Source organism: Periplaneta americana, chromosome 4, assembly GCF_040183065.1.
Source record: "Periplaneta americana isolate PAMFEO1 chromosome 4, P.americana_PAMFEO1_priV1, whole genome shotgun sequence".
NCBI classification, from domain to species: Eukaryota; Metazoa; Arthropoda; class Insecta; order Blattodea; family Blattidae; genus Periplaneta; species Periplaneta americana.
The window spans coordinates 69,542,759-69,566,570 of record NC_091120.1 but is presented as its reverse complement, the minus strand read 5'-3'; the positions used below and the strand labels follow the sequence as shown (position 1 = coordinate 69,566,570).

The window sequence follows — 23,812 nt, the reverse complement described above, 5'->3', positions numbered from 1 at the left end:
ACAAGTGCTTCTATAAATTTTGGCCACTCGAGCGCAATTTCGAGGGCCGTAAAAAATAAGTCTCCCTGCGGACGTTTACAGAAACAAAACACAATTTCATGGAAAGATTTATTGGAACAGATATAGCAATTGTTGAGCATTTTTCAATATGTTCCCCACCGGAATTGAGGTTAACTTTTGTAGAAGTGTCGTAGAAGTCTGCCGCCTGGGATCGGAACCAGTGTGTGATAGCGGTCTGAAACTCTCTGTCGATCCCATGGTATGACAAAAGTCTCAACTCCAGTGGGGGATATGTTGAAAAATAGCTCCACAGTTTTTGTATCTGTTCCAATAAATTTTTCCAATTAAATGGTGTTTTCTTTCTGTAAACGGCCCCAGGAAAACTTATTTTACGGCCCTCTCAATTGTGATCGAGTGGCTAAAATTTTTACACGCACTTGTTTGACATTATTAACGTGGCGGAAGAAAAAAACAACTTTTTTATCTGCTCCCATGAGAATGTTAGCTTGTAAGATGGAAATATGAAATTTAATTTATGATGTAAAACAAAATATAATATAAGTTTTACACTCCCGTAAAATATCGCAACTTGAAACATAAATATATAGTTGCTTTTAGCTTCGTATCCCTTTGTAGTGAGGGTCGATACTCAGAGGGGGAATTATGTGATTTTCTCGTGTCTGTCCGGTTAAATTGGCCTACAAGCCTCTATAAAATACATCAGCTTGATTGTCTGTCAGTAATCTCTGTTACACTCATGTTTATAGCTAAGAGCTTGCACAATGTTCGTGATGAGTCTTTTTTTTTTTTTTTTTTTTTTTTTTGTAGACAAAGGACACGTTTTAGAGGGTTTTTTCCTCCGAATACTCCCGTTTCCTTCTTTCGTTCTTCCAGTAGCCTACTCTCAACGTTCCCGCATTTCATCTGTAATCTGCAGTAGTTAAAAATAGACTGGGTGAAGTCTTGTGGGAATCTACTGGCTTGAGGCTCCGGGTCCTGGATCTTGGCTCCATCAATAACTCGCCTGTCAGTTTCGGATTTACAAATGCCACCCAGCCCACCTGACTGGAACAGTCGTCACATATGAGCCGTTCAGAACAGAAGTGGTGTAAATGAAAATTGAGTAATGAGGTTTAAAGTAAAAATTATGTAAAATAGAGCGCAAAGTAACAATTAATATTGCCTTCTTGCCATCCACTGACTACTAATAGTTTAAATAAATTGAATATTAATTGCTACTTTGCCCTGTATTTTACAGAATGTTTACTTTGACCCTCATTACCCATTTTTGACTTACACCACTTCTGCTCTGAACGGCTCATATAGTCCAATGTGAGCCTAAATAATGTGCCGGTATTTTTCCGGCACCCTGTTATTTTCCTTTCGAAGTTCTGTATTGGTTTTTCAGGGGTTGATCCCTTGTGATCGGTTTTCTTTATTTCTTTTTCTCCAAAAGATGGCTCTCTCTTCGCTTCGTTTATTTTGCTTTATGTCTTTTGTTTTATTATTTAATGTATGTCGGGGGACGAGACTATTTCCGGGGTTTGAGGTTTACTCATCCACGCGCTAATTTTGAAATTTTTCTGTGCCGGTATTTTTCCGGCACCCTGTTATTTTTCTTTCGAAGTTCTTTATTGATTTTTCAGGGGTTCACCCTTGTGATCGCTTTTCTTTACTTCTTTCTTTCTTTCTCCAATAGATGGCTCTATCTTAGCTTAGTTTCTTTTGTTTTATTACGTAATATATTATGTCGGGGTACGAGACTACTTCCGGGGTTTGAGGATTGCTCACTCATTGGCTAATTATAAAATTTTTCCGTCACGCCACTCTCCGCCACATATTGGCGGACGAAGAAAAAATCGCAACGGAAAAATTAAAAAATTAGCCAATGGGTGAGCAAACCTCAAACCCCGGAAATAGTCTCGTCCCCCGACATAATATATTAAATAATAATACAAAAGACGTAAAGCAAAAGAAACCACGCCAAGAGAGAGCCATCTATTGGAGAAAGAAAGAAATAAAGAAAACCGATCACACAAGATCAACTCTATAAAAATCAATAAAGAACTTCGAAAGGAAAATAACAGAGTGCCGGAAAAATACCGGCACAGTACATGGTTTAATCACTGTTCCGGCCCTTGAAAAGCCAGACAGTCAATGGGCTGTACCTTTATTCGGATACAACATTGGTCCCAGAAACACCTACAGTTGTAGACAGAATTGCAAGAACCTATTACTGATGACGCTGCTTCCAAAAGCATGTGTATTTGGTGTTTAAGCACATTCTGAAGAAGTAACCCTGCTTGAACTCAATACAGCGGATGTAGATATGGCTGTCGATAAACTGTACCAGCACATATTACCCGATATTTTTAATCTACAGTAAGGATAGCATATCCACACGGACAACTCCGAAAGTACGACTCGGAAAATGTGTTTTCTTAAGCAGTAATGAAAACACCATCTATGAGAAATAGACCCCAACAGCAAACATATGATTCTTCAGGTTGATGGTTACTCCTCAGAATTGGTATCCCATAGCTACTGCTCAGGAAACATAATTGGTATACATGTATTATTATGAACATTGTTAATAAATAAATACTACACTGTCTTTAAAATTATATTTATAAATAATTTATCTTGAGTAACAGTATGCGTATATTTGTATATATTTACTTTAGTAGATACATTTTTTATGTTTATAATTATTAGATTTTATTTCATTTTATTATAAATGATTTAACTCTTTCTATAAGTTACAAATCTGGGAGAAGATGAGACGATGTACGGCCTATGAAATATTGGAGATATCAATAAAATTATAAGTACATTAATTATACAGACAGAACACGATTTCTAATCCTAATGCGTAATGGGCTATTTATGTTCATAGGCCTATGATATCAAAATTCTTTTATTCCACTTCAGGGCCGAATTATGTTCTTACCATAAATTCCTATAGTCTAATAAAGGGAATAGTAAGAACACGTGGCCTGGTTTGGATAACGTTTTCAGCTCGGATAATTTGCCGCCAACCGACAAACTGCAATTACTGTGAACGGCCGAGTAGAGGTAGATGGCAGTGACTAAGGTATTTATGCAGCCAGGAAGCGAGAAAACACCTGTACATTCTTCTTGCCAATCATAATTGTAACTTTCAACTAAGAGAAATTTATCGCAATGGAGAACAAAGCGTTCATTTTATGCGCAAATTTTTAAAACTTTTTGTACCGGTATTGTGTATTGTATAGTAATAAAATTTAATTCTGAAGACAACGAAATTAAGTTACGAAAATAATGTGTTCCTCAGGTAGAAACATACAGAAATATTATTCTTAAAATTTATTACTCTCTTGCTTGATATAAAATGATTAAATTTGATTTTAAAGAATTAAAATTGAAAATTTAAATGGACAATATAACTTTATTGTTCTATAAAATAATTGTTTGGAACAAGTTCAGAATTTTAATTTCCTTGGTTGCGACATTTCTTTAATTGGATTACAGATGCGGAAATTAAATTAAATGAATATCGGACAGTGTGTCAAACTATCCAATGAATATTTAAAAAAACACAAACAGATATACAATTAAAACTTTATAAAATGAGGTGATCTGGTTCTGTTATATTGCTGCAAATCTTGGACCAGGAAAAAAAAATTATAGCCGCATTCAAGCATAGAAAATGAAATTTCTCAGATCTTTATTAGGATGTACAAAATTGGATAAGGTCAATAACAAAATAGAACTATATAAAATAAATTGAAATTACTATCTAGGTACAATGGGCTAATGTACAGTATAATTCAAAAAGTGATATTGTCACCTTAAGTTCAGAGGACGAAGAGATCCAGAACGTCTAAGACAAAAGAATGTTGTTGTTTAGTCAACTTTCCGAAGACAAGTCTGAACCTCACAAGTGATACCAACATAGCACTACTTATGAGGCAATAAGGCCAGGGGATAATGGGGTGACCAGTTCCTTTCCCCCTTCATTGCAAACATCGCAGATTAGCTACATATTACACTAATAAATGAATGGAGGAAAAAGAAGAAGAATTAAAACTGAATGTATAATTAAGAGTTTTATAGTCAGATTGAATTGAATTGAATTTAACGGAGGGGGGCACTATGGCCCAGCACTGCGACCTTGTTCAGATCTATTGCGCTAGCATTCCCAAACCCACACCGGCCGACCACACTAAGATTCTCTGGTCCAGGTTTCGAGCAGGCAACCCCATTCGTCCCTAGGCCAGCCTCTCCATGCGTCGGGGAACGCTACGGAATGATAATGAAATGGAGAAATGGTGACGGAATGATGTAAATGACTAATTTGGGGAAAATCGGGAGAATCCCGGGAAAAACCCCAACTGCGACCTTGTCCGCCACAATTTATAGTGAGATAAAATTGTGGAAATAAAATTCATGTGAATGTTTTCCAAGGTAGGCCTACTCAAAAAGAATTTTAGCAGAGAACTCGCGCTTAAAAATTGTGTAAACATGATTTATTATATATTTCTTTTACATGCAATAATCGCATCATTATTCACTGTCAAATACTTCCAAATTATTTTTACTTCCGTCATAAATTAATTAATTCAGTAATTAAATATAAATAAACACATTCATGTTTAACTTTATGTACCAATCGTTTTGCAAAAAATCAGAGTTATTCAAAAGTCAAGATACTTCTGAAATCGTCCACACCTGTGGAGTAACGGGTAGCGCGTCTGGCCGCGAAACCAGGTGGCCCGGGTTCGATTCCCGGTCGGGGCAAGTTACCTGGTTGAGGTTTTTTCCGGGGTTTTCCCTCAACCCAATATGAGCAAATGCTGAGTAACTTTCGGTGCTGAACCCCGGACTCATTTCACCGGCATTATTACCTTCGTCTCATTCAGACGCTAAATAACCAAAGATGTTGATAAAGCGTCGTAAAATAACCTACTAAAATAAAAATAAAAACTTCTGAAATCACTGAAAGGTCTTAAAAGTTGCTTTACATAAAAACCATTTTTAAACGGAATTAAACTTGCAAATCAAGATTTCAGGTATAACTCCCTGTAAAGTTGATTTGAATAATTTCGAGGGAAAAATTGTTCCGGAGCCGGGTATCGAACCCGGGACCTTTGGTTTAACGTACCAACGCTCTACCACTGAGCTACCCGGGAACTCTAACCGACACCGATCCAATTTTTCCCTCTATATCCACAGACCTCAAAGTGGGCTGACAACCGTCAAACAACCAACTTCGAGTGCACACTAACTCCGTGTGACTTAAAATTGTGGTTTTCTGTTAACGAACAGTGACGTGTATTATGCAAATCAAGATTGGCGTTGGTACGCTAAACCAAAGGTCCCGGGTTCGATACCCGGCTCCGGAACAATTTTTCCCTCGAAATTATTCAAATCAACTTTACAGGGAGTTATACCTGAAATCTTGATTTGCATAATACACGTCACTCTTCGTTAACAGAAAACCACAATTTAAGTCACACGGAGTTAGTGTGCACTCGAAGTTGGTTGCTTGACGGTTGTCAGCCCACTTTGAGGTCTGTGGATATAGAGGGAAAAATTGGATCGGTGTCTGTTAGAGTTCCCGGGTAGCTCAGTGGTAGAGCGTTGGTACGTTAAACCAAAGGTCCTGGGTTCGATACCCGGCTCCGGAACAATTTTTCTCTCGAAATTATTCGGAATTAAACTTATTTTTAATTTCTTTATAATGTTGCTCAGGATAAACGTATTATGGAAAGTAAAAAATTGAATCTATCCAAACTCTTCTTGTGTGGGTTATGATTTCATTTCTTACAAATTTGTTTCTCTAAGTGAAGATTTTGTCTGTACAGAAGTGAATTCGTCCTATTTAGTTATAGAGAATGTTATTGAACGACGTAGCGTAAATTTATACAATTGTGGAAGACAATGAGATCAATACTTTTTTAAGCTATCCATGATCGGAAACAAGAAATTCAGGTGGTATAGCCTTGTCAAATATTTTATTTTTTCGTCTTTGTGACAGATAACCCAACTAGCCGCTTCCTCATTAAGTTGGCAGTTCATAGAGTGTGATGGTATTTCAGTACTATTCATGCATCACTTGTTCCCCATTCAGAAGTAAGCACAGAATTTTCGAGAAAATAAAACGAACATAGTTCGTCCTTTCATACTTTGTAATGAAGTTAGCGGTCGTCACTTCAAATATTTGTTACGAGTACAAAGTTTCACATGCCTAAACGTTTATATAATTTTACATTTCCGACGCTAGATTACGTGATTAGCAGTGGTTATGGCTCTAGCTGCAACGTTTCTCATTTCCGTTCCTTCGTTACTTAATAAAAGATATTAATCTTTCTGCTCTCTAGCGCCTTAATGTGTCATTCATTAACTCAATGTTTAGAATTGTAAATGGTTCAGCCAACAAGTTAATGACGATTGGAGAATAAAATGGCAATGCTATTCGAATTTTACACAGTTCCATTTTAATGTAAACATATCTCATTATATATGAAGTAAAATTGTTTCTTGTAGGTTGATTTTTTATTCAGTTATTTAACGACGTTATATGTACTACTAGGTTATTTGGGTCGGTGAAATTAAGAGCGAGATGATAATTGACGATATGAGGCCGAGGATTCTTCATGGGTTTATCTGAGTTGGAGGAAACCTCGGAAAAACTCAACCAAGTAATCAGCACAGACGAGATTCGAATCCTCGCCTGAGTGCAGCCACGTATTAGTAGGCAAACACGCTACTGCCGGCATTTTTTAACGTGGAACATTTAAATTGGCATCTATTCGGATAAAATGTCAGTTACCATTTCTTTAATACTCTACGCGTATCTTATTCCTTAGTGGGAGCACACCGATGCAACCCGCAACGCATAATTGCTTCTTAACGGCAGCGGTTAGATGCAAACCGCAAAATAGCACAAAGGATACAAATAAAGTAACTCTTAATAATGAAACATGCATCATGATCATTAATTTATTTCATAGATATCACAACCTACAAATTTTAAAGTCCATACAATCGCACAAGCACCAATCAGTTAAACGTTCCATACAATTATAGGCCTTCTGAGAATCCCCTGGGATCTTTTTTATTATTTATGAATATTAAGAGGTTAGGTACAGCTTACAGCAGTAGAAGTTTTGGAAATATTCAACATTTTTTTCTGCATTATTGTATCTTGTACAATAATGAAAATTGGTATGTGTAAAACTTTGTCCTGCTATATGAAAAAAAAAAATATTTTTGGGATTTAAAACGGTGGCAGTTCACTGTGCAGTGATGAAGCGTTTCCCTCATAACTCACAAACTTTTTAAATTTTTTCATGTTCTCTATCTTTTATTTTATTGCTAAAACTCATGTTTACAATAGCATGCATTTTCAACTACATTCCTTAGTAAATATATTTTTTTTTTTATTTTGTGTTAGAAGAGAATACTGATATTTGACCATTTTTAAATGAATTTATTTTTTTATCAGACAATGTATCAAAGGTACAGAAGTCATTTTGCATCATATTGTAGACATGACATGCATAAATGCATATAAAAAATTTCATCACAGAATGTTTGATAGTTTTTGACTTATGAGGGATAAGCTTCATCACTGACGGTGAACTGCCACCCTTTTGAATTTTGAAAAAAATATATATATAAATAATTTTTTAAATCGTAAAAATATTTTTATCATATAGCAGAAAGACAATGTTTTACACCTACTAATTTTCATTATTCCACAAGATACAGTAATTGAGGAAAAAATGGTTAATATTTCCAAAATTTTACTGCTGTAAGCTGTACCTAACCCCTTAATTTTAACGTAAATTCTACGATTTTAGAATTATTCTGACGTTTTGATATGTAGGCCTACTAAAACTATTTATTCAGAATACATAGATAAATGTGAAATACATCCCATTACTAATAGACTATATTTATTTGTACTGTTAATAATTAAAATTTCCAGTCTCGAATTGTTTATAAGTTATGCATTTAAAAACATTTCTAAGAAAGATGACACACTATTCACTGACAAGAATTGAAGGTAACTGTGAACAATAGAATTAATTAATTATCATATAAAATATGTAATTTCTATTTTCATGTCTGTAAGTGTAAAAGGGTATGGCGTTATATTTAATACCAACTGAAATAATTAATAAAGGATATCATTCGCGTTCACAATTTGCACGAGCATTTTATAGCTGTCATTAATTCTTTTACAGAGTGACAGTTGAAAGCAAACATTAGATAATGTAGCAGCAACAGACAGTGAAATATTAATTTCTGTGCCAACTCAGTTCTTGTCCTAAGGCAAGTTCAGAATGTAGACGTTGCGGGGAGCTGCCGTGTAGGCTCGCATACTCACGTGGATCCTCATGGTGGGACGCTTGCTACACAGTGCCGGCTAGAGCGCGCCTATCGCTTTTATAGCGACCACTCACGACGCCCGCCCGGACCGCAGTGATCGACCCTGCTTCGCACACTTTCGCCATATCAGAGCTTTGCGTCTCCTTTATCCATTCGAACACACGCCCTGCGGCCCCGCTCAAATGTGTCATATAACACCACTTTCCAATTCGGTTCCGTTTTTGAAATTGTATCAGTTTCGTCATAGTTATTCTTTGTTCAAAGTTTGTTCAACTTATTGGTCATAGCTTATCAGATATGATGATATGATATGATATTTGTCAGCCAACTTTACAATTCATAGTTATGGTGGACAATCACATTTCTGCTCTTCGATCCACCATCCCTTTAATACAACCACCCTTTTCTATTAATATATTCGTTTTCCAAGTATTTTCTGATTACTTCATATTCTTCTTCCTCTATCACTGCATGTCTGGAGCCAGAAATAAAAAATAAACTTAGAATCTGACAAGTGGCGGAGAGATATTATGTTTTTTTCTCTTATATAGCAGCAAATTGTCCACGCCTGTGGAGTAACGGTTAGCACGTCTAGCCGCGAAACCAGGTGGCCCGGGTTCGATTCCCGGTCGGGGCAAGTTACCTGGTTGAGGTTTTTTCCGGGGTTTTCCTCAACCCAATACGAGCAAATGCTGGGTAACTTACGGTGTTGGACCCCGGACTCATTTCACCGGCATTATCACCTTCATCTCATTCAGACGCTAAATAACCAAAGCTGTTGATAAAGCGTCGTAAAATAACCTAATAATAATAATAGCAGCTAATTATCTTTTTTATTAATTAATAAAAATAATAAATAAATTTGATAATTATAAATCTGTTGACTCTAAATGAGAGACCCAAATACCACTTATTTGTGTACAAAAAATGAGAAAGATCCACTGAATTATCTCTGAGATGTTTAAAATTTTGTGAAAGGTTTCCAATCTGCAGCACCGCTACTGTATGAGCTCCCTTAAGGCGTATGCGGGGCATAGAGTGTGGAGGGACATAGGGGATTGAACTTAAGAGCCTACGTATTACTCAAGGGCAGTTCATAATCACAAAATCAAAAGTAAGAAATAGATTATCGATATAGGAAAGCTTTGTTTTTTAAATAGGACCATAATAAACCTGAACCAGCTACCTTCAGGGGTTTTAAGGGCTCTCCCCTAATAATTAAAAGATAAAAAATATAACTTACAAAAAAGGGTGGCGAAATTCATGAAACAAAGCAAGGCCCATGCGTGCGAAAAAGTCTATGAAATGGGTTGGGGCACTCTAGCAACTGAGTAGAAATAATCCAGTGCACTCTTTAAGAATTATACAAGGTATAGAGCATGTACGGACAGGGGATTGAACTGAAATAGTACATTATGCAACGAGTATGTTTATGAAACGAGCGCAAGCGAGCTTCATAATTTTCATACGAGCGTCTTAATTACCATTATAGGCAAGTTTCATACGACTTTTTATGCTCCACCATATTTCTAACTTGAAATTATTCATAAGTATTCATATTATTCTTATCTAACTGGGGAGCGGAACTGACCTTGTGCAGTATCTCGTAAATTGTGAGATGTGCGCAGACGCGAAAGTATTGATTTTTTCCGAGACACAAATGTCATTGACCTTGATATATTCTAAAGAGTAAAATAAACATTAATCTTGATATAACCTTGAAATTGATTTAGACATTGAAAAACGAGATGACAAATTTAATTTATTTGAATATTATTTACAATTAACGCTAATTATTATAGTAACAGAACATAACCTTCTGCGACAGTATTAGATTTCCAGCCTCCGTGACGTTTCGCTAGTTGTCTTTCGATTGCATATCCGAGAATAGTCGATACTTGCGCTTTCATATTGCTACAATGGTGTTTTCTGATTGGTGGAACCTGAACTTTAATGAATAGGTGTACTTTAATGAGGTCTATTAAAGGGCTGCTACCAGGTATATAATTACTACATTTCGGCATGGTCGAGCATAAAATATATATTACTCAAGGGCAGATCATAATCACAAAATTAGAAGTAGGAAACAGAGGATCGATATAGGAAGGCTCTCGTTATTAAAATATAGGACCATAATAAACCTGAACCAGCGACCGTCAGTTGTTTTAAGAGCTCTCCTGTAACAATTAAAACATTAAGAATATAACTTGAGTTGGTTCTTTTACTCGTAATATAATAATATTATAAACCCTAAATTATGATTACTTTTTGTTACTTTATGAATCTTTATCAACTGCTGTGATTAAGTAGCGCCTGAGGGAGATGAAGGTGATAATGCTAGCGAGATGAGTCAAAAGCTTGTCTGAAAGTCTGTGTTACTGTGCATATCACTTGAAAATTCGCTCTGTCCGTAGACCAGTGGATGAAAATACTATTCCAGTCCTTTCATAAAAATGGACTGAACGCTTTTTGGGATCACAATTTTCAATTATGAACAATCAGTTCATTTTCGTGCTTCATTCTTGATATCTTATATTAGCTATCGTAAACCATTTGTTTTACTCATTATTTTGAAGACTATTGTGTATAAATACGACATCGCACGAACATTTAAAGCATTACTACACACTTACAGCTTAAGAAGTATAACTTCTACCTAATAGAACATATCAGTGTTGTAATGCTGTTTCATTGACGATAAAATATTTACAACTCAAGTATCGTTAAACATGTCATTTATTTAGTACTCTACTCTATAAGGATATGAATGAAATTTACACGTTCCACAATAGAATTAAATTAAACGTGGTGTAATGCGCATAGGCCCACGTTGCGAATTAACAGGGGGATGGGGGATTTCCCCCCCGCCGTTGGAAAGTAATCCCCCTCTCATTAATTCATATTAACATCCCTGCCAGGAATAACTTCTATCCTCCCTCACAAAATATAATTGTTTTAATACGAGTATACTTTATGTAGTACAGTATAATAGTACCGATGTATTATCATCACTGGCAAGCTCACAACAATCAATAACTTAGGAATTACACATCTTATCTTAAGCCTACTCATGGATATATTTATTATTATGATCAAGATGCAAGACAAGCAACTCAGAGCGACCAAGCGTTGAGCCGTATCGAACGAGAATGATGATAATTTTATGTATGGCATTTTCTATCTAGGATTCTATCCTCCTCTCATCAGAAATCTTAATTAGGAATTTATAAACTTTTTCAATAGGTGTATTAAAGTGATATGTACCGTACCTTCATTATTATTCTGTCGATGTGCAAACTGGAGTGGTAATGTTTATAAATGGCAATGAAAACACGAACATCCAGAATTAGATTTGTAGGCCTGTGTCGCCTCCAGGAAGTTCTACTACTGATCTCTCCATTTTTTATTAGTCGTCTAACGTTTGGTCTGCTTTGTCTCGGTGTGTAACATTCTCGCCAATGTATCCATCCCTTCACGTTAGTTCGTATTTCTATTGTCCCATTCAGAAGAAAAAATACGACCATTGTTTTATAAAGTTTAGTAATTTGTACCTTCACTTAATTTTTCATTAATTCTTCGTTCATTGTACGTACAGTTGTGGCAAAAAAAAAGAACCGGACCGACCCTTGTAGCTGATTTCAGAGCCTTGTTCACTCCAGAGCACGAGAGCCTGGTAACTAAGACTTTCGTGGTTCGAATCATGCCTGGAAAGGAAACTTTTTTTTTTTTTGTTCCTTATTCAAATTTATTCCCATTACTTTTCGATACTGGTAAAATTCATGTTCTGGAAATAATAAGTTAATTAAGTAGTAAAATATCGCTCCAATCGAAAAGCATTGGGAATAAATTTGAATAAGGAACAAAAAAAAAAAAAGTTTCCTTCCCAGACCGGATTCTAACCACGAAAGTCTTAGTTACCAGTTTATCGTGCTCTGAGTGAACAAGGCTCTGAAATAAGCTACAAGAGTCGGTCTGTTTTTTTTTTTTGCCACTACTGTACTTATCAATTGTGGAAACGTGGTTATTTTAGCTCCTTATCTCTGGATTGGTATATGATTGTAGTTTGAGTATTTTAAGTTAAACTTAAGAAATTTCCGAAAAGGAACTAAAAATTACTAAACGAATTGATTACCCTCTACGCACGACAGAAATGAAATTTCTGAAGTTGTAGTAATATTTTTAATTAATGTTCGTGCATTGAGAGGCGATAAATTAGGGTTACATTTAACACTTCTATTCTGAACACTCTTCAGAATTTAAAAATGAAACAACTAACTCGTGATAGCTAATACACAAATACATACACACAAGTGTTCTGCAAACCCAGCATTCTCCAATCTTTTCTATTTTCTGCCTTCCTCTTAGTCTCCGCATATGATCCACGTTTGCAGTTTTTCTTGGCAAGAATAAATGCGGTAGCTTACCGTTGCTTTCCGCACACACTCTCTCTTTTGCATCTTAAAAGATCCCCGGGGGCCCAACAGAGTAGGTGACTCTTCAGATCTTACTGTAAATAAACAGAAGTAGCAGGAATATTTATGTACCGGTACTGTAAGAAAACTTATATGAAACTAACCCTAGGCGCATTCCCAAACCCACACCGTCTGACTACACTAAAATTCGCTGCGTACCCAGGTTTCGAGCAGGCAACCCCACTCGTCTTTAGGTCAGCCCCCTCCATGCGTCGCCAGCCGGCTTATGAGAGAAATTTCTCTCTCAATACTCTCTTATAACTCTTCTAAAATGTGTGAACTGTAGAGTCTATAGATGTATAGGCTATACATTTCGTTGTTTAAAATTTCCCACAGTTAAAAATCTCACTGGAGTGAGCTCGTGAAAGTGATATCCAATTTTTCAAACTTACTTTCTATCAGTCTTCAGGAACTACTTCATGTTCTGATTTATAAATTTTTAATAAGGTGTCTATATTCTGATGGAAAAATATTTCAGGCACCTATTGTCCGTCTCAGGAATCTGTAGAGGGACTTGGCGCATGTGGGGGCGGAGTCTATCTGTGCCGAAGTGTATTGCGGGCACCATCTGCTCGAGACCGCTAAGGGGCAAGATGCTCGTGGTAGAGTAGAGTTCAGAGAGAAATGATCCCCTCTCTGCAAGCGATTGGTATTTTCGTTCAACCAATGCCTCCCCCAGAGCGGTCATTGGTCCTAGCTCTCCCACATACCACTTGCGCAGGTTTTATTTCGTCTTCCTACTCCACAGATCCCTGGGACGGACCATAGTTAAAAATTGGACAGTGTTTTTTTTTTTTTTTTTACCGAGATTTCTGATGAACACAACATCAAACAGCCAAAGTATTCCCACATTATTTCTTTGCGAACTTGATAACATTATTCTATTAATTGTGCTTGTTAATTATTGTTCATGTTTATTAATTTTACCACCTGCATAATTAATATTTTATATCAAATTTTGCAATTGGTGTAACTGAAAATGTAATCTTCTTCTAATATTATCCTTCTGCAAGTATTTTTATCTTCAAAAGTGCACTCCTTTAAGTTACAATCTTTGTTTTCGTATGAAAATGTTGAACTTCTTAAGGAAATAAATATGAAGTCACGCAAAGTATTTAACAGCAATTTTAATATTTGCATACAAATGGTCACGTAAAGCACCAGAACTATATATGCAGATCTTGTTGACTTTTTTTTCATTCTAACTGTGTAATGAATCAAAACGTAACCTTTCACTGCGCCAAGTTCAATCCGCGTTATGTAACTTGCTATCTAGAACGCGAATAATTATCGTATTGGAGCGAGCGTTGCACATTGTCTTACTTTCAAATCCTGAGCTGGCGGGGGCAGTTAGACAACACGCACAACGATCCTTTCAATTAACCCAGAATCAAGTTACTTTACCGAAAAGGGAAGGGACAATTCAGTGAGCGGCACATAAATAAAAACTGACGTGGGTCGAACCATCAACCCGGCTCACAACTCTTAGAAATGTCTCCATTATATTATGAAGGACTGGAGTTCGTAGCCTACTGTGCTCTGATCACATAAAGGCGCTAAACGTTCATCGTCGACACTACGAGGAAGTTGTAATGCATATACTGTAGAGTGTAGACAACAGAATTCATGTTTCAAAAATATCTGCCTACCGACGAGTAAAATTAGCATATTATTTTTGAAGTAGGCCTGTGTATGTTTCATTATAATCTTCGTGTTAATAGTATTTTGTGTCACACACTTTATGTTATAACGGATTAATTACAGTTTTCAGCTAATATTAATGTAATTGGTGTCGTGTAAACAGTTGGTCTAAGAAGCCTATGTAGTAGAAATCTCACTTCTCCTTATACATACTTCTGAAGGCTTCTCATGATTCGAGAAGTCTCATTTCATTTTCAGGCCCTGTCCTCTCATATTTTTATCAATACTGATGTCAAGTTTTCCTCTTCATAATCATCTCCAATTTTATTGCTCTTCGTAAGAAAATCAAATTACCTTCTCTTTTATTTTATCTCAAATTCCTTTTATCTTCTCTCCTCTTTTAACTTACCTTCCCTTCTCTTTTATCTTGTATTCTGTTGTCTTCTCTTTTAGTTTCGCTTTTATCTTATCTTCTCTTTCATCCTATCTTCTCTTTTATCTTATATTCTCTTCTATCTTCTCTTTTCTCTTACTTTCAGTTCCTTTTTATCTTCTCTTCTCTCTTATTTTCTCTTCACTACTATAATATTTTCTCTTGACTGGTCTTTTATCTTCTCTTCATTGCTGTTTTATTCTCCTCTTCGCTGCTCTCATATTCTCTTCACTTTCCTTTTATCTTCTTTTCACTTCCATTTTGTCTTCTTTTCACTACTTTTTATCTTGTCTTCACTACTCTTTTATATTCTCATCACTGGTCTTTTATCTTCTCTTCATTGATGTTTTATCTCCTCTTTGCTGCCCTTTTATCTTCTCTTAACTACCCTTTTATCCTCTCTTCACTTTCCTCTTATCTTCTCTTCACTCCCATTTTGCTTCCTTTTCACTACTCTTTTATCTTCTCTTTACTTTCCATTTATCTTCTCTTTACTTCCATTTTGCCTTCTTTTCACTACTCTTTTATCTTCTCTTCTCTTTCCATTTATCTTCTCTTCACTTCCATTTTGTCTTCTCTTCACTACTCTTTTATCTTCTCTTTACTGCCCTTTCATCTTCTCTTCATTCCTTTTTTTATCTTGTCTTCACTGTTTTCATCTTCTCTTCACTATTCTTTTGCTTTTTCTTCACTGCTTTTTATCTTCTCTTCACTTCCATTTTGTCTTCTCTTCACTATACTTTTATCTTCTCTTCGCTGCTTTTTATTTTTTCTTCACTGCTTTTTATCTTCTCTTCACTTCCATTTTGTCTTCTTTTCACTATACTTTTATCTTCTCTTCACTGCCCTTTTATTTTCTCTTCATTCCTTTTTATCTTATCTTCACTGCTTTTATCTCCTCTTCACTATCCTTTTATTTTCTCTTCACTATTCTTTTACTTTATCTTCACTATTCTTTTATCTTCTCTTCACTGCTTTTTATCTTCTCTTCACTTCCATTTTGTCTTGTCTTCACTATACTTTTATCTTCTCTTCACTGTCCTTTTATCTTCTCTTCATTCCTTTTTTATCTTATATTCACTGCTCTTTATCTTCTCTTCACTGCTTTTTATCTTTTCTTCACTGCTTTTTATTTTTTCTTCACTGCTTTTTATCTTCTCTTCACTTCCATTTTGTGTTCTTTTCACTATACTTTTATCTTCTCTTCACTGCCTTTTTATCTTCTCTTCATTCCTTTTTATCTTATCTTCACTGCTTTTATCTCCTCTTCACTATCCTTTTATTTTCTCTTCACTATTCTTTTACTTTATCTTCACTATTCTTTTATCTTCTCTTCACTGCCCTTTTATCTTCTCTTCATTCCTTTTTATCTTATCTTCACTGCTCTTTATCTTTTCTTCACTGCTTTTTATCTTCTCTTCACTGCTTTTTATTTTTTCTTTACTGCTTTTTATCTTCTCTTCACTTCCATTTTGTCTTCTCTTCACTATACTTTTATCTTCTCTTCACTGTCCTTTTATCTTCTCTTTATTCCTTTTTTATCTTATCTTCACTGCTCTTTATCCTCTCTTCACTGCTTTTTATCTTCTCTTCACTGCTTTTTATTTTTTCTTCACTGCTTTTTATCTTCTCTTCACTTCCATTTTGTCTTCTTTTCACTATACTTTTATCTTCTCTTCACTGCCCTTTTAGCATCTCTTCATTAATTTTTTATCTTATCTTCACTGCTTTTATCTCCTCTTCACTATCCTTTTATTTTCTCTTCACTATTCTTTTACTTTATCTTCACTATTCTTTTATCTTATCTTCACTGTTTTTTATTTTCTCTTTACTATCCTTTTATTTTCTCTTCACTGCTTTTATCTTCTCTTCGCCATTCTTTTATTTTCTCTTCACTGCTTTTTATCTTCGCTTCACTATTCTTTTATTTTATCTTCACTGCTACTTATTTTCCCCTCACTGCTTTTTATCTTCTCTTCATTGCTCCTTTATCTTAGTTTCACTTCTCTTTGATATTATTTTCACTGTCTTTTTATATTTTCTCCACTGCATGTTTATATTCTGGTCACTGCTCTTTTTTTCTTCTCCTCACTGCTCTTTTATCTTCTCTTCACTGCTCCTTTATCTTCCCTTAATTGCTGGTTTATTTTTTTTCCTTTATCGTCCTCTTATTTTGTTTCCTCTCTTTCCTTCCCATCCCTTCACCTCCCCAACTCACCCACTCCTCTTCTCTTATATTTTATTTAATCTTATCATTTCTTCTCTCTGATCGTTTTTTCTATTTATTTTCTCGTCTCTCCTCCTTCTCTTCTATTTTATTATCTCCCTTTCTCGCTTTTTTCTTCCCTCTTAGGACTTTTATACACTGAAGAGCATGTAATTCGAACAGATAACTTCACTGAAAAAGACAAAAATTTAATTTCCTGATTCTTCTGAATACTTAATTTTCTCCTACCATTGCCATTGCATGATTTTCTTGTATCTTCCAATTGTTTTCCATCTCCTTTCTGTATTTAAAGTAATAACTTTAATCAAACAAAACTTTTATCATATAATTTGTTAAATATTAAAATACATAACAGTTTTAAAATCAAAACCGGACAAGGAACACGAATTAAGAATTTTTAAAACAGTCACTGTTCCATCGAAACTCAGAATGAAACTTGGATCGCAGGAGAGCAGATCATGTTAATGCAAACATCGGAGATGAGATTTTTAAGAGACATGTAGCTGTTCACAGTTTAAAGAGGCTGGATGAATAGACATAACAGCATTGGAACTGAGCAGAACAATGTTTTGATACCAGTAAAGGTTCTGATATTGTTATGTGAGCACTTGTATTCAACAAAGGACGGCAAAACTAACATATACACCTAGTTATATAACCAGGAGGGCGGAAGAAATCTTGGACTCTCAAAGAAAATACGGAAATGTAACTGACTACACAGGGCCTGATACGTGTTGCCGCCACTGATGATGAAGATGATGATGATGATGATGATGATGATGATGATGATGATGATGATGATGAAATTAAATTAAACTATAGTTTATTTAACGACGCTCGCAACTCCAGAGGTTATATCAGCGTCGCCGGTGTGCCGGAATTTTGTCCCGCAGGAGTTCTTTTACATGCCAGTAAATCTACTGACACGAGCCTGCCGCATTTTAAACACACTTAAATGTCATCTTCCTGGGCCGGGATCGAACCCACAACCTCGAGTACAGAAGGCCAGCGCTATACCAACTACGCTACCGAGGCCGACATGATGATGGTATGGTGATGGTGATGGTGATGGTGATGGTGATGGTGATGGTGATGGTGATGGTGATGGTGATGGTGATGGCGACGACGACTAAGAACCTGATTTTTTCATTGTATGCTTTTAGAGAGCCGATTTGTATAGACTTATGTCGGATTGATGGCATGTTGTAACGTTATAAGTTGTGTTGCAATTTGCTTTCATATTCTGTTGCTGCAGATTAAGTCATATGGGTCCTGAGATTGTAATATCACTTGATCAGATATTTCTTTGTGATAACACGAGGTTTTACAATCTAGTAACTGGTATACTAGGATTATGTATCAATAGTTACATGTAGTGAAAACTTTTAAGACACATTTTCTCTCCTGATGTCCTTGCACGCCTGAACTATAGACGTAAAACAGAACATTCTTCATATCTACATGGAAAGCTCCAGAGGTAGCCTCGGTAACCGAAATTAGACATGAATTTATACAGGAAAGCTTGGAAAGTCCTACAGAATAGCTCCATTATTGGCAGGAAATTCGAATGCAATTTAGAATAATATTCTTTCGTGGATGAATTTAATTTGATTGTTGATACGTGTGTGACGGCCATATAGTCAGTCACGTATGGTATAGCCGAGGGAGGCGAAATCCATTTCTGCTTGCGCGGTATAGTTTCATAAGAAAGCCACAAACGTTCTAAATGGGCGTTCTCGAGATGCGGGGTTCAATCTGATCTCGTTATGGAGGTCACACTTCGCCGTGCTCGCTCGAGAGGAACTGCGGGCTTCCTATTTACGAGCTCGTTTACAATGTATATGGAAATAATCCGCTAATTTCTTCAGTTTGTGTGTTTCTGTAGTAGAATTCTGATCTAGAAACTTGTAAAAGAAGCTTTCATACGCAAGAATGAGAACAGAATTTTATCGATGTATGCAAACAAGAAGAAGATTTCTTAAGAAAATATTTTCAATTGACGCTTCTATGCAATCGTAAAGTATCTCAAAGAAACGTTTTTTTTTTTTTTTTTTTTTTTTTAATTTTCTGAGAAAATTTTTCCTTTTGAAGTTGCCAACAATTTTTTACTGTCATTTGTTTAACAATACCACAGTCTAGTATATACAGTCACGAAGCTTGAGTTGTTGAGGATACTAGGAACAATAGACTGTGCCGGTACTATTTCGCATTATCTGTGTTGAGGTGATAGTAGCGACCCTAGTGGTTAGCAACTATCTATGGATGCATATTCCCTGCATATTGAGCTTCGTGACTATATACTAGACTGTGACAATACTACGCCATTTGCAGAAACAGTTTTGACCATCATCTGTTTAACAATATTACGCCAGAAATATGATCGACGGAATGGATCTCTTTTTTTTTACTTGGTTATTTAAGGACACTGCATCAACTACGAGATTATTTAGCGTCGATAGGATTGATGATAGCGAGATGATGTTCGGCGAGATGAGGCCGAGAATTAATAATAATAATGTTTTATTTTCGCTGGCAGAGTTATGGCCATAAGGCCTTCTCTTCCACTCAACCAGCCTTAATCAATACAATACATATTTAAATTACAAATATTTACACTACACTTAAAAGGTTCTCCAGCAATATTCTTAAGTTTTAACGACTAGTAGACTAGTAGTAGAGAATTCGCCATAGATTACTTGACATTTGTCTTACGGTAGGGGAAAACCTCAAAAAGAACTCAATCAGGTAATCAGCCCAAGTGAAAATCGAACCCGCGTTCGATGGAATGCAGCCCAACAAGCAATAGCTGTTAAAGTTTTTTTATATAAAATGTGGTAGTGCGGCCGCTGCTCGAAGGAAATATCGACGTTATTTTAATATCAAAAAGAAATGGTCCTGTCCCATCGGAACATTCATTTCCAGGAATGGTTACATTGACTGACCTCCCAGGTCCCCTGACTTAACAGCGTGTGATTAATTCCTGTGAGGACACCTGAAAAGCAAAGTGTATCCAAGTCGGCCATACACCATTGAGGAGTTAAAGAATAACATCCGTGTTGAAATGGATTTCATCCCTATTGCCATGTTGGAACGTGTATTGATCGATCTACATTCTAAACTCTCTGAGTGTGAACATCGTCAAGGTCGTCATCTGGCGGAAAAAATTTTCAAAACTTGAATGTGATTGCTGTTGTGACATTAAATATTTCCATTTGTGTAACAATTCTTGAGTTTTTATTTTTTGTCTCGTTGTGCAACCAGCCAGTGACACAGCCAATTCATTTTCTTCTTCCTGATCAGTTTTAGCATCATTCTTTCTTCATCCAGTCTCCAATACAACTTTATTTCTTATTCTGTCTGTCCACTTCATACGTTCCACTTCTCCATGTCCACATTTCAAGTGCTTCTAGTCGCTTCTCTTCACTTCGTCGTAATGTCCATGTTTCTGCCCCATACAGTGTCACACTCCATACAAAGCACTTCACTAGTCTCGTCCTTACTTTCTTCTCCAGAGGTCAGTAGAAGATGTTCCTTTTTCTATTAAAAGCTTCCTTGACCATTGCTATCCTCCTTTTGAATTCCTGGCAATAGCTCATGTTACTGCTTGTAGTACACTCCAAGTAATTGAAGCTGTCCATTTGCTCATTTAGAATTCGCAAGTTTACCTTCTTTATTTTTCTTCCTATGACCATGATCTTCGCCTTATTTGCATTTATCTTCATCCTATACTGCTCACAGCTGTCATTTAGCTCCTGTAATTCCTAATTCCATTATAATATTTTCATTTGTATGGTCATTCAAGATATAGGCTAAGATAAGAGTCTCCGTAGCTTCATTTCTACTACGTCAGTTGATCGTTTGTGGTGAGACATTAACATATAATTTTCAGCATTATATAGAAATATTGGTACGAACAATGTTTACAGAGATTTAGAATACAGTAGTTCCTTTTTTTCACTATATTTAATACGGTATGTTTAATTTTACCGATAAGATATAGGAACTTAATAATTTCCATATGATTTGAACTTTTGATATAACAATAGTAATAATAATAATAATAATAATAATAATAATAATAATAATAATTTATTTATTATTAATTACTTAATTTGTTTATTTACTTATTTATTTATGTATTTCTTTATATATTATAATATATATATATATATATATTTATCTATTTATATATATATATTTATCTATTTATTTATATATATATATTTATCTATTTATCTATTTATTTATTTATTTATTTATTTATTTATTTATTTATTTATTTATTTATTTAATGTACTGTACAACAGCTAGGGGCCAGTAACAGTTCAGCACAAGACAATTCATTACAAATACATTAATGAAACTACATTGGAATAATTATTAAAATAACGGCAATTAAAAATAGTGATAATTGAAAATGAAAGGATGGAATCATATAAATGAATTTAATACAATACAAATGATGATAATAATAATAATAATAATAATAATTTTAATTTCATTAACATTCAAAATAGGACTCCCTTGTAAGCAATCTAACAACGAGTTACGAGCGCGACAAAGGAATGATTGGTTCGTCTGCTACTTGGAGTTATTGGATCCACTGTTATATCTCCATTACTCATCTGAGTTATGAAAGGAATGAAGTGGCATCCGACGAAAGTGAAAAATGATACAGTACATAACACCTGTTTCTGTCCAACGATCCCTAACTTTCTACTACATTTTACGAGTGTTTTCATGTTCACTTTCATTTTCGGATCTCGGACGTCGATGGTCTTCTGTTCCATTTGAATTAGCCTGAGCTCAGCGGAATTCTGCTTAGTACACCAGATCCGTCAACTAACGGGCTGTCACTTACTGAGATGAAGTCCCTCAAGTAACTTTGTACTAGAACGCGATTAAACACTAGACGGATTCGGGTTCGATTCAGGAGTTGGCTGGTGTGAAAATTGCGATAGAAATGTAATTGGATAGGAATTGTTTGCAATTTATACATTTTTACAATTCTTAAAACTTCATATAATCGCTTTGAACAGATGGACTGAGCAAAACTGTGGACAAATTTCGGGTGGTGGTGGAGGTAATAATAATGTTGGTGACGAAGTAAAGCTGTTTGAAAATTAGAAATAAATAAATAATGATTGTATTTACATAAGCCAATCCTAACGTTAACAAGTGAATGTGAACAGATGTCAGTAATTAGGAATCAACCTATAAATTTAGTACAGATTCATTTATGGAATGCAATAAGTCTATGACATAGTAATAAAGAACAAAAGTGGGTTTGCTTAATTATAGATGTTGCAATTCTATTGTTTTATAGAAACCTTATAAGAAAGGAGGTTGAGAAGATTTCGAAATGCGGGGAAATATCTAATGATTGAAGTGAAACATCAGCGTAGTAACAGAAGAAAAATCACTAATAAAATTATTGGCCGGATAGAAAAAATACTTCCTACAAAATTACCTGAAGAATGTCTCCACGAAACGCAGTAATAAAGGAATTTCTATTAAAATTTCGTTAGGTATTACAGGACTGTCTAATACTGAAACTAATTGTGTGAGATTGCCGGTAAATAATTTTGTAAATTGATCAATAATTGATTCTATCATAAGATTTATATTCACATGGTTCTTATAATCCAGGATTATGAAAATAATTATTCACTTGATGATTAAGTAATAATAAATATAGAATTGTAGTGCTATAACATTGAATTAAGATTTGTAATGAAGCGTCATTAGTCGAACGGCTAGAGCGTTTGATATAGTTATCAATAACCACTGGAGAAAAGAGTTAAAATTCCTGTGGGTCGAAGTGGAATTTATGGAAGACAAAGACGATGTTTAACGACAGGTTTTCACGTGGCACTGTCATTTCTTCTACTAACATTTCAGCATTCCTCTGATTAATCATCACTCTATCCATTCGAGAAAAGCAACGTGAAAAACGCCTAAGATTTCATCATTCCCTGCATATCACTGTGGCCATATAAATTCACTAGAATCATAGCCAACATCCAAGTCAAAGGATAAGGTATATGAAGTATATTAGTATGGTAATAAAAATAATAGTAATAATAATAATAATAATAATAATAATAATAATAATAATAATAATAATAATAATAATAACCAAATGAAACCTGTTTGTCCGCTTCATGTTGTCTGCTGTCCTTCAAGTATGATCACGTGATTTACGGTGTGATAGTCAATTTGCGTAAAGCAGTCGAGAACAGTTTCGTTCTGCGCGCAGGGAATAGGTATGTAGCCGTCGCTCGTCAGGCCCCTGTTAACAAATGCCAGTGTTAATCCAAATCCAAAGGTAACAAGCCATCAGTGATTCAATTCTTGACAGCAGAATGCTCTGGACTATCCAGCTTTCAGCACTGATGTGTCCCCATGTAGGTATCCAGCGGACGTTATATGATGCCTATGGAAATTTCTTGTCAGAAAACTTGCTACATTTATGTATACAGTATAGCTATCGGTATCCGACGCCTCCCCACACAAGGGAACGCCTGTATGAATACCTAAACAGCCTTATTCTAAGGAAATTTACTGTAATCACTATCCAGATGTCGGTATCTGACGTCTTTCCGCACGATGAGACGGACGCTTGTATGAATGCCTATAGTGCAGTAGTTCTTAGCGGAC

General features: G+C 35.4%; 1 protein-coding gene across 2 annotated transcripts in view; it reads right to left on the bottom strand.

The window, feature by feature from the left end:
- LOC138697865 (probable serine/threonine-protein kinase kinX) overlaps positions 1-23,432 on the bottom strand; it is a 28,214-nt gene extending 4,782 nt beyond the window's left edge. Inside the window, exon 1 of one of the 2 annotated variants that reach the window (XM_069823448.1) lies at positions 23,292-23,432. In XM_069823448.1, coding sequence (XP_069679549.1) covers positions 23,292-23,318 — 27 coding nt within the window. In that variant the 5' untranslated portion in view covers positions 23,319-23,432. Of the gene's footprint in view, positions 1-8,377; positions 8,522-23,291 lie in introns of those variants that run through there. The other variant, XM_069823449.1, reaches the window with a different exon arrangement.
- Between the last annotated feature and the right edge of the window lie 380 nt (positions 23,433-23,812).